At 43.4% G+C, this 16,191-nt stretch overlaps 1 protein-coding gene across 1 annotated transcript in view; it reads left to right on the forward strand.

Annotated features, from left to right (window-relative positions):
* WNT7A (Wnt family member 7A) overlaps positions 1 to 16,191 on the forward strand; it is a 103,073-nt gene that overhangs the window by 45,843 nt on the left and 41,039 nt on the right. Inside the window, exon 4 of the mRNA XM_019504615.1 lies at positions 5,238 to 5,509. Within this exon, the coding sequence (XP_019360160.1) occupies positions 5,238 to 5,509 (272 nt within the window). The remainder of the gene's footprint in view (positions 1 to 5,237; positions 5,510 to 16,191) is intronic.

Here is a 16,191-nt window from a genome sequence, read left to right on the forward strand (position 1 = left end):
TTCTCTTTTGAAGGCTGAACAGGTTCAGGCCCCGCAACCTTTCCTCATAGGACCTACCCTGCTGTCCCTTGATCATACGAGTGGCCCTCCTCTGGACCGTCTCAATGCTGTCCACATCCCTCTTAAAGTGCGGCGCCCAGAACTGGACGCAGTACTCCAGCTGTGGCCTGACCAGCTGGAGAATAATAGAAAATTATTTCTATTTAAAAATAGAAATAATGGTATTGTGTTGGCATTAAAGGTTTTAACTTGTCCAGGGATACTTCTAGCATCAGCATTCTCCATTTCATGCAACTAAACCTTTTCAGGAAAATTAAGACAGCAGGTTAATTTGGTTATAGGCTTCACATTCACATAGGCTGAAGAGCAAGTGAGAGGGAGTAGATTAGTGTGGAGTTATTCCAGTTCACCATTGCCTTCCTCAAAACCCATGAAAGTTTGTTCCATGGTTTTGAACTCTCCACAAGTGGAGTTGCAGGGGATTTCAGCATGTACATCGAGTGCGTAGGGGATGTGACCCACATAGTTACGTGCTGAGACCCACACCTTCTTGTCCTGCACACATTATTCTTGCCACAGCAGACAGTTGCATGGAAAGATGAATGTGGGGCAGAAGCTGGCCAGGAACAGAACTTTGGTGTGTTAATGAGCACCTGATTTCTGTCCAAATACAGTTTACCAAAACCTGGCTCAGAAACGTTTAAATTTTTTTATCATTAAAAAATAGAGAGAGACAACCCCCCACTTTTTTAAAGCAAAGTTGACTGCCTTTATCCACTCTGACTTGATTGGATACAAAGCCCTGTTGCCCCCTTTCAGTTTCTAAAGCAGTATTTCCCAAACTATGGGGTCTTCCCTTCGGCGGTGGAAAAGCTCTGAGAGGGGGCATACGCACCCCCTCCTTTAGCGAATTTCTCACCCCTTCAGCTGCTGTTATTGTTTCCCCTGCCACTGATTTCTTTTGCCAGTGATTGCTGCCAATTTTCCTGCCAGCAATTGCTGCTGGGAACAGGAATTGGTGTCAACTGGCAGTGAGGAAAGCGACAACATCATGACAGACTCACCAGAGAGGAAAGCTGAAGGGGGATGCAAAATAATCAATAGCGAGGGAAGCAGGGGTGACTGAAGCACAGGGTGTGTGAGAGTGCCCAACTTCTTTACAGTGGAATGTAAATTTACCAGGGTTGGGTTGAAGAAACGATGACAAAATCCATATAAAAATAGTAAATGAAAAGAACATAAAATTGCACATATTAATGCCAGAATATCTTTCAAAATCATTTGTATTCTGAAGGGTAGAACAAGTGTAATGAAGCTCAAGAAGATGACTCATCTAGGCAAAAAATAAGCTACAAATATGACAAGCATGATATTTTATAACTACTACATTACGTCTTTGACACCTTCTAGCGGTGAATTCCTCTGGACATAGGCTGCGGAAAGGGGTGGGCCACCTGGTCATGACCTGACCAACTTTTAGCATGTTAATTTATATAACCCAAAAAATGTGCAATTGTCATTCCAGTTAAATTTTTTTTAACTTCATAGGTAGCTAAATTAATGTGCTAAAAGTTGGTCGGGCCATGGCCTGGGTGGCCTACCCCATTCCATGGGCTGTGCCTCTGGATACATGTCTTCTTTGCACTACAAATAACTATCCTTTAATACTTAAGAGATGTCGATTTCTTTTTTCAAGTAAGTTGTATTTCTTAGCATTTTTAAAACCAGTTAGGATCTGATTCTGACCTTACTTACACTAGTTATGCCCTCATTCTGAATGAAGTTATTTTCTTATTTTCAGTGGTCTTTTTTTAGATTATCATTAGGCCCTTAGTGTTTTTATTATGTGAGAGAAAACAGTTCCTGTCTTGAATTAGAAATTTTGCAACTAAAGAAAAACAAAAACGCACAAATTTAGGCCTAAGCTTTCCTCACATTCTCTTTCACAGAATAAATAAATGTTGTTCAATACATTCTTCAAGATTCACCACTTAGAGTTGCCAACACATCATCCCTTGCAGGATGGCTTTAAGGGCGCATTTTAGTATAGGGATCTATTATGAACTTCAGGAAATCCTCTAGGCCTCAGTGAACTCAAAAAGAAAGGTAACGTTTCTGTTACTGCTCTGCTTCCCTTTTTCAAGAGGCTCAGCTTCCTTAGTAGCCATACTTGAAATTTCTCAGTGACCCAGTTTACTGTGATTGTCTCAAACAGGAGGAAGAGCTACCTTGGTTCTAGTGAAACTGGTGTTTCTGTCTCAGTTTCCCAATCATAGCATTTAGCCACCTGGCCATTGGCCCTTGGTGTTTATACTGTGTTTAACATTATGTTTGAGTGTATACCTGACAAAAGTTATCTAAAGTCAACAAAATATTTTGATACATTTGATTTTGTTTCTCTCTCCTTTATATCTTTGGGAGTTCTTTAGTTCCTGAAGCAGCCCAACTCATTAAGTGTTTTGATACTGCAAGCCATGACTGAACTGGAAACTATATACTGGAGACTTGTCCCTCACTTCAAGTTTTCATAACAAACTGCTAGCCCAAACAGTAATGTGGACAAAATGGAAAGAGTCCAGTGGAGGGCAACAAAAATGGTTAGCGGGCTGAGTAATTAGGGCTGTGTGAAACTTCAGTCCCTGATTCGATTCGGCAGAGATTTGACCCAATTTGGTGGCTGAATCTCTGAATCCAAATCAAATCAGAGGACTCTTTAATCTCTCCGAATTGAATCGGAACCCTCCAAATCGATTTGGAAAGATTCAGAGATTTGGACATAAAGACAGCTTTAAATGTTTTTTCTACATACCTTTAGGTAGCAGGGGCTCATGAGTGCTCGGATGCTGGGGTGCATGGCGTGTCCCACAGGAGCATGGGGGGCTCCCCAGGGCCCTCAGCAGCACTTCTGGTCCACTTCCAGGTCCACCAGTGAGTGCATGGGGGAGCCCCTTCGCACTGCCGTGGCTCGGCGACTGGTGCCTCCTGGGTCTGGGGAGCACCCGGGGTCTGCAGCTGATTGCTGAGCCCGGGGGGGGTGGGCTTGGGAGGGCCCCTCAGCATGTTCCCCAGTGGACCCAGAAGTGGACAGGAAGTACTTCCAGTTTACTTCTGGGTTCGCTGCTGAACACATGGAGGCCCCCCCACACTCCTGTGCATCACAATGCTCACAAGCCATGCTGGTACCTCGAGGTATGTAGCAGAAACATTTAAAGCTGTATCTATGTCCAAATTGCTGATTCTCCGAATCAGCATCATATCTCCAGGTTCAGCTGAATCGAATCAGGGACAATGATTCAAATCAATGAATCGAATCATTGTCCCCGATTCGGCCCAAATCTGAATCCAAATTTAATAGGGCTCACTTCGCGCACCCCTCTGTGTAATATGAGGAGAGGCTGAGGAAACTGGTTTCATTTAGTCAGGAGAAGGGAAGACTGAGTGGGGATTTAATAAGTCTTTAGCTACCTGAAGTGGGGTTACAAAGAGGATGGAGCTAAACTATTTTCAGTGGTGGCAGATAATGGTCTCAAGTTGCAGCAGGGGAAGGTTAGGTTAAATATCATGAAAAGCTTTCTCACTAGGGGAACAGTAAAGCATTGGAACAGGATACCCAAACAGGTTGTGCAATCCCCATCCTTAGAGGTTTTTAAGACCTGGGTAGACAAAGCCTTGGATGGGATGATATAATTGGTAATGATCCTGCTTTGGGCCTTGAGTCTTGGGGTTGGACTAGATAGGTCCCTTTCTACCTTAATTTTCTATGATTCCATTATTTTAATAGGTCAACAAAGCCCAAGGGGATGTTCTGCTGAATCACATTCCCTTATCTATTGTTTTATTATTTAACTGAAGACACTGAAATTCTTTTAGGCAACTGACTACTGGTTTGTTTGCAAATCTGGCACTGGGAACACCGCTGATGCTGTTAAGTGTCCATGACATTTCCTATTATCGAATATTGTTGATGTTATACGTGTATGACTATCAGGTAATGGAATAGGGAGAAACTGTTTTTCATGAAAAGAACTATCTACAGACAAGCTTGTATATGTGAAGAGAAAGGCAGCTAGGAATGAAGAACCTGTAAGGAATTTCTTTCTGAACTGGTTTTTCATGAAGCCTGAAACAGCAGAAGCACTCTTACCCATGAATAATAACCTATCACCTGTCATTATGTGTGCATCCAAATATTCAGTTTTATGTCTTTTTCTCAAGAATGTATCAAATAAAAATTTTACTTAAATTAGCCACCTGTTTGTATATACTGACAGATGACTCCTACAAATTCTTTGCATCTCAAACAGGTCCTTTTCCCCTGAGAGTATTTTGAATGTAAATAACCCAGAGAACATAAAAAATCATCTGCAATTCACTCCTTGGACATCATAATGTCATTAGAAACCACATTTTTTAAAGATAAGTAGACCACACATTTTAAATAGAAACAAAAATCAGGAGGAAATATTCCTGACAGTTGACTTAGTTGTCTGACCCCCAGCCTTTCATCTGCAAAGGTCTGAGTCACTAATGGAAAAGTTGCATGATCTTATTTTTGAAGTGATAACTAGAGCTGGACAGAAAACAGTTTTCCTGTCCCTTTTCTGATTCTGAATCAAGACAAGGTTTATTGCAAAAAATTTCATGGACTAACAAGCAGACATTTTTTTTGGCCCATTTGAAATTGCTTGTTTAAATAATTTTGAGATGCATTGATTTTGTCTTTTAAAAATAATACCTCCTTAGGAAAAAAAAATTGATTTCTAAATGAAATTACTTAAAGCTGAAAACCAACATTTTTTCATTTTAAAAAGGTCAAAATGGAATGTTTCAACAAATTTGTACTTTTTTTTAATGGGAAGATTTGGCAAAACTAAACTTTTCCATGAATATTTTAGTTTGACAAATTGGCATTTTCCTACAAAAAGCATAAACTAGCAAAAATATCTGACCAGCTCCAATAACAACTTGAAATGCATTCATGCAGCTATCTGGATGCATGTATACATATATGGGCTTATCTCATTTTATAAATACTGCAGCTTAGAGATTTATTGGTTTAGAGAAGGGATGAACATCAACACAGATCAGTACTTACATGTGTAGAGAAATGTCTGTATATTTGCAGTACTTTTAATAATAACTTTCTGATGTTTGCAGTGTATACACGTGCATGTATTTTTCTAAATCACTGTATCACAAATCTTGCACTATGTCTTTACAATCCGTTTTACTTTCAGGTAGCAGAGAAGCAGCATTCACATATGCCATCATTGCTGCTGGAGTTGCACATGCGATCACTGCTGCTTGTACACAGGGAAACTTGAGCGACTGTGGTTGTGACAAAGAAAAACAGGGACAATACCATAAAGAGGAAGGATGGAAATGGGGAGGCTGCTCTGCTGATATTCGGTATGGAATAGGTTTCGCCAAAGTATTTGTGGATGCAAGGGAGATTAAACAGAACGCAAGGACTCTCATGAACTTACACAACAATGAGGCAGGCCGTAAGGTAGGTATCTCCCTGATCTTCTAATACAGCGTGGTAATTCCCTACCTAGGATTAGTTGTCTGATTAGAACTCACATAGAAAATAAGAACTAAATTGCTTTAAGGCCAATCCATTTTACAGTAGAGAAATAAGTACCTATGCAAGTTATACAAGCTTTTGGGACTATCTGTCTATCAAATATTTATCTAACAGTTACTTTCGACAGTGATAAAACAGGAAATGCAAGCAAATGTTTCGTCTAGAAAGTCAAATGGTGCTTGTGATAAAGAGTTTGTCTGCTACTGTGTGGGTGAATCAGATTCTCTTCATGTTCAGGCATGAACTCTTCATTCATTTGAAAGGGATCATTTTCAACACAACTGTCTAAACCTTGCTCTTTGTGAGAGAACTCCATCTAAAGGGGAAAAAATAACTTGATGAACAGATGAACAAACCACTGACTGACTCATTTTAATATAACATTATGTGTGTCCGTGCATACAAACACACGTGTCTATAAGGCAGGGTTATCATCTTAAATGGAGCAGCTTCTCACCACTTGTCAAAGCTTGGCATCTTATACACACAATTACTGCAGAAAGAGCATTTGGATTTTTGGCTTACTAACACCCATAAACGTGTACATAGGAACATAGACAGCAAATCTGGGAATCCTGACAGTTCTTGGGTTGCCTTCTTTGTGATATATGGTAGTGAACTCAGCTTTCCCATTGTCAGGTGCCAATGAATAAAGATCAAGGGCCTCGTACTCCTGTCCAGCGGAGATGTCCTTAGCACAGAACCCAAGTCAAAGAGGGCTGTTTCCGTGCCTTCTACGTCTTTGAGGGTGGTCTGGTTCTTTGGGGGAGTTGCAAACTAGGACATTTTCAAAGGTGCTCTAACTTATGTGGTTAGAAATAGCCTGAAGTTGTTTTTTTATATTGGCCAGTGTCAAAAAAGGCCAGAATCTCCGGTCCTTTGAACATTAAATTATCATGTGTATGCATGGTCCTGTTTTGAAAATTAATTATATAGAAGTGACTCATTATCTTTAGTGAAAAGATCTGTTCAGTTCAGAGTCCTATCTTCTGACCCCAGGGACAAAAATATTTTGACTGCTTTTTACTAATGTTAAGTTTTATGGAGTCAAGGCAACTAAAGAGAGTGGAATGAATTCTGTTCCTTCCTGTCAACAGAAGTGTTCACCACAGTGACATCCCATTACCACTATGGGTTTGCATCGTGTAACTGAATGCAACTTGGCAGTTGTCTGGGTGTGATACAGAACTGAATAAGCGTTGCTTGAAATGGCAAGTAGCATGAAGACACTAAAATATTTTGCAGTTGCAGTTAAAGTTAGGGCTTAACACCACCTCTGGCACTGAAATGTGAGACCCAAGGACTTTGGTAACAGAAAAAAAAAAGTGTCACTGTCACAAGCAATAAAAAGTCTGCCTCAGATTTGTTATTGCTGAAATGATCAGATAGAGAGGCTGGGTTGAGTTTTGATTTCAGCGTCCCAGATGCCTGGGTCTGGTACTCCAGTGCAGAGACTCTCTCTGGGCATATCTCATGAGCTAACTCTTCAAAGAACTTACTTTCAGTCATTTTTCTAGACTCTATAAAGCACTGAGATACAGCATCTTGGCTGCCAGACTCATGACAACAGAAAAGTTATCAGAGTCTCTTTCTATTCCGCTAGATTTTTTCATAATGTCGGATTACATTATCCTCTGTTACCTGACTGAATCCACATCAAAGTAACAGAGGAAATGGCTCAGAATATATGAGATTCCACCTTTTCATAAACCTTGGGGAAGAGGGTTTAATGAAGAGGCCCATTCCCACTTCTATCTGGTGCAGGTCATGGTAGGCATAAAAGAAAAGTTAAGAATGACTTACCAGCAGCAGGTGTGCTTGGCTTTGGGTCTTGTTTTAGTGAAGCAGAAGAATGGGGCAAAACACCTTAAACTTTGCCTATTATAGTTACTGGTTTTCAGAATTTTGTAATGAAATAAATTGTCTAGTTAGACACCTGAGTGTCATTTTGTGCAGACATAGTAGTGCTGCGCCTGTGGCAGCTGCAATGCATGGGGCACTTCCTGCTATTGTCAGGCTGATCTTGGCTGCATGCTCAACTGTCACCACAGTGGTGGCTATTTCTGTGCCCTGTCACAGAGCAGGGCCTGGGGCTCCTATCCTTGTCACTCCCTCTCCTCAGTTTATGTTACTGGTCACTGGGCTGCGGAAGTCCTGGATCCAGTTGGGGAGGCAGCCACACCTGTATCTCTTCTTTGCAAAAGATGTGAGCTTTGTGTTGCTCTTTGAAGGGATGCAGCACAAGCCCTCCCTCCTTATCTTTGCATCTAGCACCAATGTGTGCACTATATACTAAAAGAGTCCTAAAAGATCAAGTCTGGAAGATTTCAATGAGCATATGCTATTATCTAGGAGAATTGTGTGTGCTATCTTTGGCAATCTTCTTTGTTGACTATGTTTGGCAAACTGCCATCTCTTCAGTAGGCTCAGAAACTTTTTAGACATATGAATATTTTTATGCCTGTTATTGAAACCCTTAGCAAGTGTAACTACTGATCTTCTTCTGAAATTTTGATTAGTACAGCTGGATAGAAGTTCAGTAAAAGGCAGGGTAGGTGTTATTCTATGTCCACAAATCAGTAGAGAATGAATGAGGATGTGTGGTACAGACATCATCTTTGGGCTTTGCTTTCAGATGCCCCCTCAGGGACTACAGTACTTTAAACATTTGGGACAGAGTAGCTAATATGAATGGTTTGGCAGGCTTCTAGCTGCATCTAGGGCACCTAACCACCTTTTGAAAATCTGGCTTCCCAGCCTTTAGTCAAGCTCTTGAGGCTTGATACTCTGCGTACAATTGTGCTATCACCCTCTTCTCAAAGTTCTGGACACTGGTGTTCCAAAAACTCTCCTTCAGTTAATGCTGCCAGTGGAAGGCACAAGGTTCCCTCAGACAATTTCTACTTTATGACTTGTCTCCATCCTATTTACCATGAAAGTTTGTACACAGTGCTCCCCTTTCCACCTCCAGTTGCATCTCACTTCAAGTGCACATTGTAACCTTGCAATAAAGGGGGGGGAGTCTGTTGATTGTAAACATTGGAATTAAACTGGCATTTTATGTGGTAGGATTTGTTTGATAAGAACATTTATATTCCCTGGACCAGGGCTGTCCAGTTGGTGGCCCAGGGGCCACGTGCAGCTCACATGGGGTTAATGTGCAGCCCCTGGGCTTCTATCCAACCTTCACACCCCTTATCTCTCTGGCTGAAGCAGCTGGGGTCTCTAGTATTCCCCCAATATCAACCTTTGTTTCCTTCTCTTACCCCAGGGAGTAGGGTGGCACAGCCCATGGTACCAGGGGAGCCTGCGGCATGGTGCAGTGGTTTGGGGGCTTCCCATATGTAGCGCAGGGAGGATGCAGCCTGGGGGCCCATAGCTTACACTAATGCAGCCCTGTTAGTGCAGCTTATGTAGCATGCAGCCCCTAGGCCCTTAGAATGTGGACAGCCCTACCCTGGACCATCAAACATTACAACCCTCCCATTCCATGGCAGGCTAGGAATATCAGAGCCATGCATTTCTAGACTCTTTGTCCTAGCTATTTCAAATCCTGGAAAACTTCTAGAAGAATGCACTGCTGATACTAACTAGCCCCCCTGAACCTATCAAGTATCTGCAGATACAAGGTAACCTAGGGGATAGTGACCATCAATTGATTTAATTTACTATCTGGCAAAGGGTGGAAAAGATAACCAGTAGGGCAGAAGTGTCAGACTTCAGAAAGGGCAACTTCAATATGCTCAGGAGATTAGTTAGTGAGGCACTGATGATCAGGGGCATTGGTGAGATGGGAGTCCAGGAAGGGTGGCTATTCCTAAAGGGAATGATCCTTCGGGCACAGGAGGCAATCCCATTGTGCAGGAAAGGGGGGAAAGGTGCCAAGACACCCTCTTGTCTGAACAGAGAAATCCAAGAAAGCCTAGGGGTAAAAGAAGAGACATATAGGTTCTGGAAGCTACCACGGCAAAATATGCCTACTTGGCTCACACTTGCAGGGAGTCAGTTAGAAAGGTCAAAGCTGCCATGGAACTTAGGCTGACAACGAAAATTAAAGACATCAAGAAGTCCTTCTACAGGTATATGGGGAGCAAAAAGAAGGCACAGGGTAACATAGGACCCCTACAGGGCAGACTAGGGCAATTGGTGCCAGATAGGAGGGACAAAGCTGAGCTCTTCAATGAGTTCTTTGCTTCTGTATTCCTGAACAAGGATCAGGACAAATCTCCCAATTGGATTATATACAAGCACAGGAGGGAAACCAGCCCACCAACTGTTAGTGCCAACTTAGTGAAGGGACACTTGGATGGACTGGATGTGTTTAAGTAGGCAGGCCTGGATGATCTTCATCCAAAGGTACTGAAGGAACTGGCCAGTATCATAGCAGAACCACTGGCACAGTTGTTTGAACACTCATGGGGCTCAGGTCAGGTCCCAGAGGATTAGAAAAGGGCCAATGTGGTCCCTATTTTCAAGAAGGGGAGGAAGAAGGATCCAGGTAACTATAGGCCAGTTAGCCTCATCTCTATCCTTGGGAAAACCTTTGAAAAAATTATTAAAGATCACATTTGTGGGAGTTCAGCAGGAAAAATAATGCCGAAGGGTAACCAGCATGGGTTCATAGCAGGTAGATCCTGCCTGACTAACCTTGTTTCTTTTTATGACCAGATCACAAAATGCTTAGATTCAGGGGATGAGGTAGATGCCATCTACCTGGATTTTAAGAAAGTCTTCAATATGGTATCTCATCCTATTCTCATAAATAAACTGAGCGGTTGTGATGTAGATAATTACATGGTCAGGTGGATGGCAAATTGTCTAATGGGATGCACCCAGAGAGTGGTGGTGGTTGGGTTGGCATTGACCTGGAAAGATGTGGGCAGTGGTGAGGCAGCAGCTGGAGTACCGCATCTAGTTTTGGATGCCATACTTCAGGAGGGATGTGGATAACCTTGAGAGGGTCGAGAGGAGGGCCACTTGTATGGTTAGGGACCTGCAGGTAAGGCCCTATGAGGAGAGATTGAGGGACCTGAATCTCTTCAGCCTCCACAAGAGAAGACTGAGAGATGATCTTGTGGCTGTCATCGGGGGGAGGGGGGAGGAGGGGACAGACTGGGACATGACAGCAAGGGATATAGGAGATACTCTGTTGACCAGTAACTAGAAATAATGGCCACAAACTGACAGAGAGCAGATTTAGGTTAGACATCAGGAAGAATTTCTTTACAGTAAGGGTTGCCAGAATCTGGAATGGGCTTCCAAGGGAGATGGTGCTGCAAGGCTTCATGTATCTTCCTGGAGGCAAGGGCAGGAGCTGTAGGGGTTGGTTTGGAGGCTCCTGGTCCTGGGCATGACCTAGAACTACACCCTGCTGGGTGTGGGTGACCTGGTGGGGCTCTCAGTGGTGTGGGAGTCCCCAGGAAATGCCAGCCCAGTTACTACCCTGGTGAAAGGTGCGCTGCAGTGCCTTAATAACCCTAGCTCCCACAACTGGATGGGTTACCCCATTGAAGGGTCAGGAAGGCAGACCCAAGAGAGAGAGAGGGCTATAGACTTATAAGCCTGACTTGAAATCCCTCAACTGGTCAATGTTGGGGCCAGGACCAGAAGGGTCAAAGTGCCAGGGGCTGAACAAGAGGGATGCCCAGAGCTGAGGCCTGGGGTTCCGACTGGCCTGGAGATGAGGCCAGGGCCAATGTAGCCAAAGGTCCCGGGGGGACCACACTTGTAAGGGAGAATGGATCGGGGAGCTAGGCAGTCCCGAATGAAGGCAGAGTAGGCTGCCTGAATGGAGGGATCTTAGAGGGGTCCTGATTGGATGGCTCTGGGGTCCAGAGTGGGGCCGGTGATGTTAACAACTAGTGGATGCCATCTGCAAGGCTTGGGCTACGGTGTAGGGGAGGAACAGAGCCGCAGATATCACCCCCTGGCATTGGGGCAAGAAATGGGCAGCCTCGCATAACATGCCTAATTAACTTACACATTAATTATCATCAAGGCACGGCAGGAGACAAGGCAGGCGGCTAGCCCAGAACAGTTGGGCGGGGAGTTGGTAGATTGGCGCGGAGAAGGCATTCTGTTACACATAGCTATTGAACTTTGATGCCAACCCCCAGTTACATTCAGGCTATGGCAAATATGACACAACCCCCCTTCCAGCACACAACCCACCTTCTAGAGTAACCAAGGAGTTGGCTTCAAACTGAGAGAGGAGTGAGATGACTGGGGTACCGTCCTGAAGCACTGACTTGGAGGGCGGTGGCACAGAAAGCAGCCCCTGCCTTTGTGGCCTAACTGCTACTGCCAGCAGCCTGGCTGCAGCTGCCGCCACCATGCACCATTGGCACCCAGGGTGCATAAACGTCTAGTTGCAACTGTGCCTTCTTAAATCTTTTTGTGTAAAACATCTTTGTCTCTGGTAGGCTATAGATCCAGCACTAGCAGTAGCTATCTGTCCCACAGAACCAGTTATCTGCTAACATGGTAGTCTTCTAACATGAAGGGATAAACTGTTATACATGTGGCTAAAGGAAGTATTTGTATCTCCATTTCTTTCTGCCCTATAATAGTAGAAGGTCTCCCAGTTTCTTTAATAGCTGCTCCAGAAGTACAGTGAAGATTTCCCAGGAATTCTTCCTTAACCAAAGCTGCAGAGAACAACGCTCAGAGAGATTTGGAAGGACTTTTGTGTGCACTGGCTTCCATCCATTTTTGGAGCATTGCCTAAATTATTGCACCTTTCTCCTTTTGCTAAGAGGGTTCCTGTAGTTCTCTTCAAAATCTGAGAAATGAAGGCTTATTGTCTTCTCTGAATTAGTATTTCCTGAAATGCTGATTCACTTCCATGTGAAGCAAATAGCAAAGGAAGAATGTTAGGAGAATTCATAATGACTATGTTAGAAATAGAGATTATATAGACTCTTTGATTTATCAGCATCATCCTGTCACTGATTTGCTCTCAAAACTTCTGTTAAACGCAGTGATTTTGTGTGTACAGAATTGGGTCATCAGTCAGCAATTTTGTCTTCTTATGTACAGAGGTATTCAGACATACTGTAGGTAGTATTTACTAGTTGGCAGCTGCTTTTCTTCAGGAAACAAAACTGCTATTCCAGCAGTGGACTGCAAGAAGATCAAAGTGGGTATGAAAGGGCCTAGACATTTTGGTGATCTGCCTTAATCATTTTCATTCTGATGGAAGGCAAGGACAGGTTCAAATTGCTTTAGCTTTCTCTGTGACATTGAAATTCCATGAATGACATCTTGCATCAGTGTTACATCACATTAAATATAACGCCATGCTATGAGTCATTGATATAAATCATGACACAGGCTGCATTAGAAGGCTTTTTGCAATCCAAGGGCACATCAAGGTGGACTTTTATTTGATATTTCTCTTTCCAGACATACACTAGTATACTAATCTAGTGACTGTATCATCATCTGCATCACCAGTGTTTTGATTCTCCTTTGTCTCTTCAAGGAGCTTAAATAAGTTTTGTACAAGAGTTTCAGAGCATGTTTAATAGAGGGGCTGTGACTATCAAATAAGACTGTGCAAACTCATAAAGGGTGGATCTCAAAATGGTTCAAGTAACTATCAGAGTATGCTTTTCAGTTTATTAATTATTCTATTCTTTGGGGAAGAGGAGATGTAAACTGAGTAATGCTGAGATCAAAGTTTGATGCTTGGAACTAAGGGGTTTCAGGGAATGCCAAAAAACTATTGTGTGATACCTAGAATTATGAAGTTCTATTCCACTTTTTAGACAGTCTTTCTTATCACCTAACAAAGGGTTTAACCTCAGACATAGGTTTGAATCCTCATAGATATTGCTTTGTAACTGTTTGTAACAATTTCACCCACTTCTCATTCTCAATAAAGACCTGGAATCACCAGTCACTATTGCAAAGAATGTAACTATCAATCTGCAACTGAGAGCAGTTCTCAGTTGCAGCCGAACATGTTGTATCTCCATCCACACATTTTGACTAACATGGTTGCACTAAAGCATGAAACAGCACAGAATGTAAGCTCTTGAAGATGGGGACTGCATATGTCTACATGACCAGACACATGAGTAAAAGCAACAGTAAGCAATGGCTAGGGAAAAAAAAGTGATGGTGTAAAATAGAATGCCATGTAGATAAATTTAAATGTAAAATTGATGCATGAATGTCAGAGGGGCAAGTAGCACTGCCCTGACCTAGACTTAAAGTGGTCAAGCCTTGTAAAACAGCCACTAGTTCTAGCAATTGATCCATCCCCATCTCCTGCCCAAACTAGAGCCTTGATTCACCTCTCTGGTGTGTTATGGAGAGGGAAGGCAATTTGAGTTGCAACAGCTGCACCTGAGGAAGGATAATCCCACTTCTACCCCTTCGAGGGAGTTTAGCTTGAAAATCTACTGTGGGATCTATAGGAGTTCACCCCTCCAACACAGTGGAAATCTAGGATTTATGCTACTTGGCTAGCACAAACGATAGCAGGGGACCATAAGTCATTGCACCATAAGTGTACAAGAGATGTATAAGACAGAAAAAAGCTTCCTCCCCACCTTATAAGGGCAGCCACAATCTGGACCTAAGAGAGTTTTGAACAGAGAACAACTGACTAATGTACGGTAACCAAAAATATGTACTTTGTATTCAGCTGTCTCAACAGTCACACTAGAAGGAATGTCTTAAAAGGGATATACCCCAGGAGAAATGCTCTCCTGTGTCTGGAGTTGCTGAAAATTACCTTAGACTCCAGAGAGTCTAGGAGACCAACTTATAGTGGGAATAATTAAAAACTGGGTGAGGCTGCTTTGATAGTTCTGGTATCAGCAATCAAGTAATATTATGGTATCAGTGGCACAGCCACATTTCTTAAAGCTCAGAATTTAACAATGCCCTATAGTAAAGTAAACTTGGTTTAAAAACCCTACTGCTTTTTGCTTTTAGCAGCCTCCCAGGTTTAATATTTCAGATGTCCTTTAATGGTGAATAAATTACTTTCCCTTTACAGTTATCTACTCAATATGAAGGAAGTCATCCTTATTGTTAAACTGTTTTTGCTTATAAGCATTTTAAGTCCATCATCTTCCAGGAGTCCATGTTCCACTTCCTTTTCAGTTCTTACCAAAAGAACTGAATGGTATGGATGGTAGCACGACTTGGAAAGGCAAATATACAGAGACATGGTTGGACTCTAGCCATTCAAAAGGTACAGACTTGCCATCTAAAGACACTGTTTTTTTGATAAGGAAAGCCACTTTGTCACAGGAGTGCCAAAAATAACTACATCTTATACTAAAGGGCTCAACATTTTCTTTTCTTTCTTTCTTTTGTGGTTTCCATCATGAATGGTAAATGTGTCATGTAAAACCCTGAAATAACAACATATTGAATTTAATGTCTAAGTTTCATTGACCAGAAAGAAGTAGGATCAGTCCTTAGGATTGAGTCTGTCATTGTGTTGTGCTGCAAAACATAGGAAGAGAGTTGGATTCTAGGCCTCTGATGAGCAAAGCATAGGACGCCTTCTGGAAACATTTTATGCAACAATCTCTAAATTTTAGGATCTCCAGTCTTACAGGTATGTCAAAGGTATAAAACAATTCAACTGAGTCTTTGTTAGTAAGCACTTTCAGCATAGCAGCATGCATGACTAGATTGGGCACTTGACAATGCTTTTAATACTTACTGTATTCATACACCACTTGCCTTCAAATAAGACACACACATTATTATAAGAAGGTAGAGTGAAAAAAGATTTTTCCACAATCTCACCTGCCATGGCACCAGCTCAGCCAGGGGCTGAACATTTTGGCTGCATGGAGCCAGGATGAAGTGTCCTCATCAGCATCACGCCCCCTCCTTCTACTGCTCTGCAGGTTTAACCCACTCACAGCTACTGTTGTCAACCCTCTCAAGGCCATAATTTGGCAGTGGCTATGAGAGGGTTAAACTTGCAGAACAGCAGGGGACAAGGGAGTGATGCTGATGAAGTGATCTGCCTCTGCTCCATGTGGTCAGAGCCAGAGCTAGCCTTAGGGAAAATGGTGCCCTGGGTGAATTTGTATTTTGGTGTGCTCCCCCACCCTGCACCGCTGTCCCTCCCCTAAGTCAGCAGTACGGCTGCAGGCAGAGGCAGGTGGGAGGCAGAGTGCAGGGAGGGAAGGGACAGGGGGAGTGCAGCTGCCCAGGCAGGTGGCCTCCTTCCCTGGCTCATCCCTGTCCCCAGCTGTCATGTTGCAGCCACCTAGCAGCTGTCAGCCTGGCCTGGCATTGCCCAAGTGCCCAAGTGAAGCCACCACTGAGGCCAGGAGCAGTTGTGACATCCCATTGCAGCTGTGCAACCAGCCCTGGACAGGTGGGATGCAGGGAGGTGGGGGTGTGCCTGCCTGGGCAGGTGGTCCCGTCCCCTGCTTGGTCCCCAGTGCTGTGGTGTCTTCCTGGCCTCATCACGGGGGATGGGGAATTTGCTCCTGCAGCTGTCTGCGCTGCCCAGCCTGGCTCCTCCTAAGCAGTGGTTGGAGGCGGGGACTGGGAGGGTGGAGATCAGCTGGGGAGAAGCAGGGGTAGAAAGCTGTTGTGTGTGTGTGTGTGGGGGGGGGGGG

This window comes from Gavialis gangeticus, unplaced genomic scaffold, assembly GCF_001723915.1.
Source record: "Gavialis gangeticus isolate Ggan-Ray unplaced genomic scaffold, GavGan_comp1, whole genome shotgun sequence".
NCBI lineage: Eukaryota > Metazoa > Chordata > Crocodylia > Gavialidae > Gavialis > Gavialis gangeticus.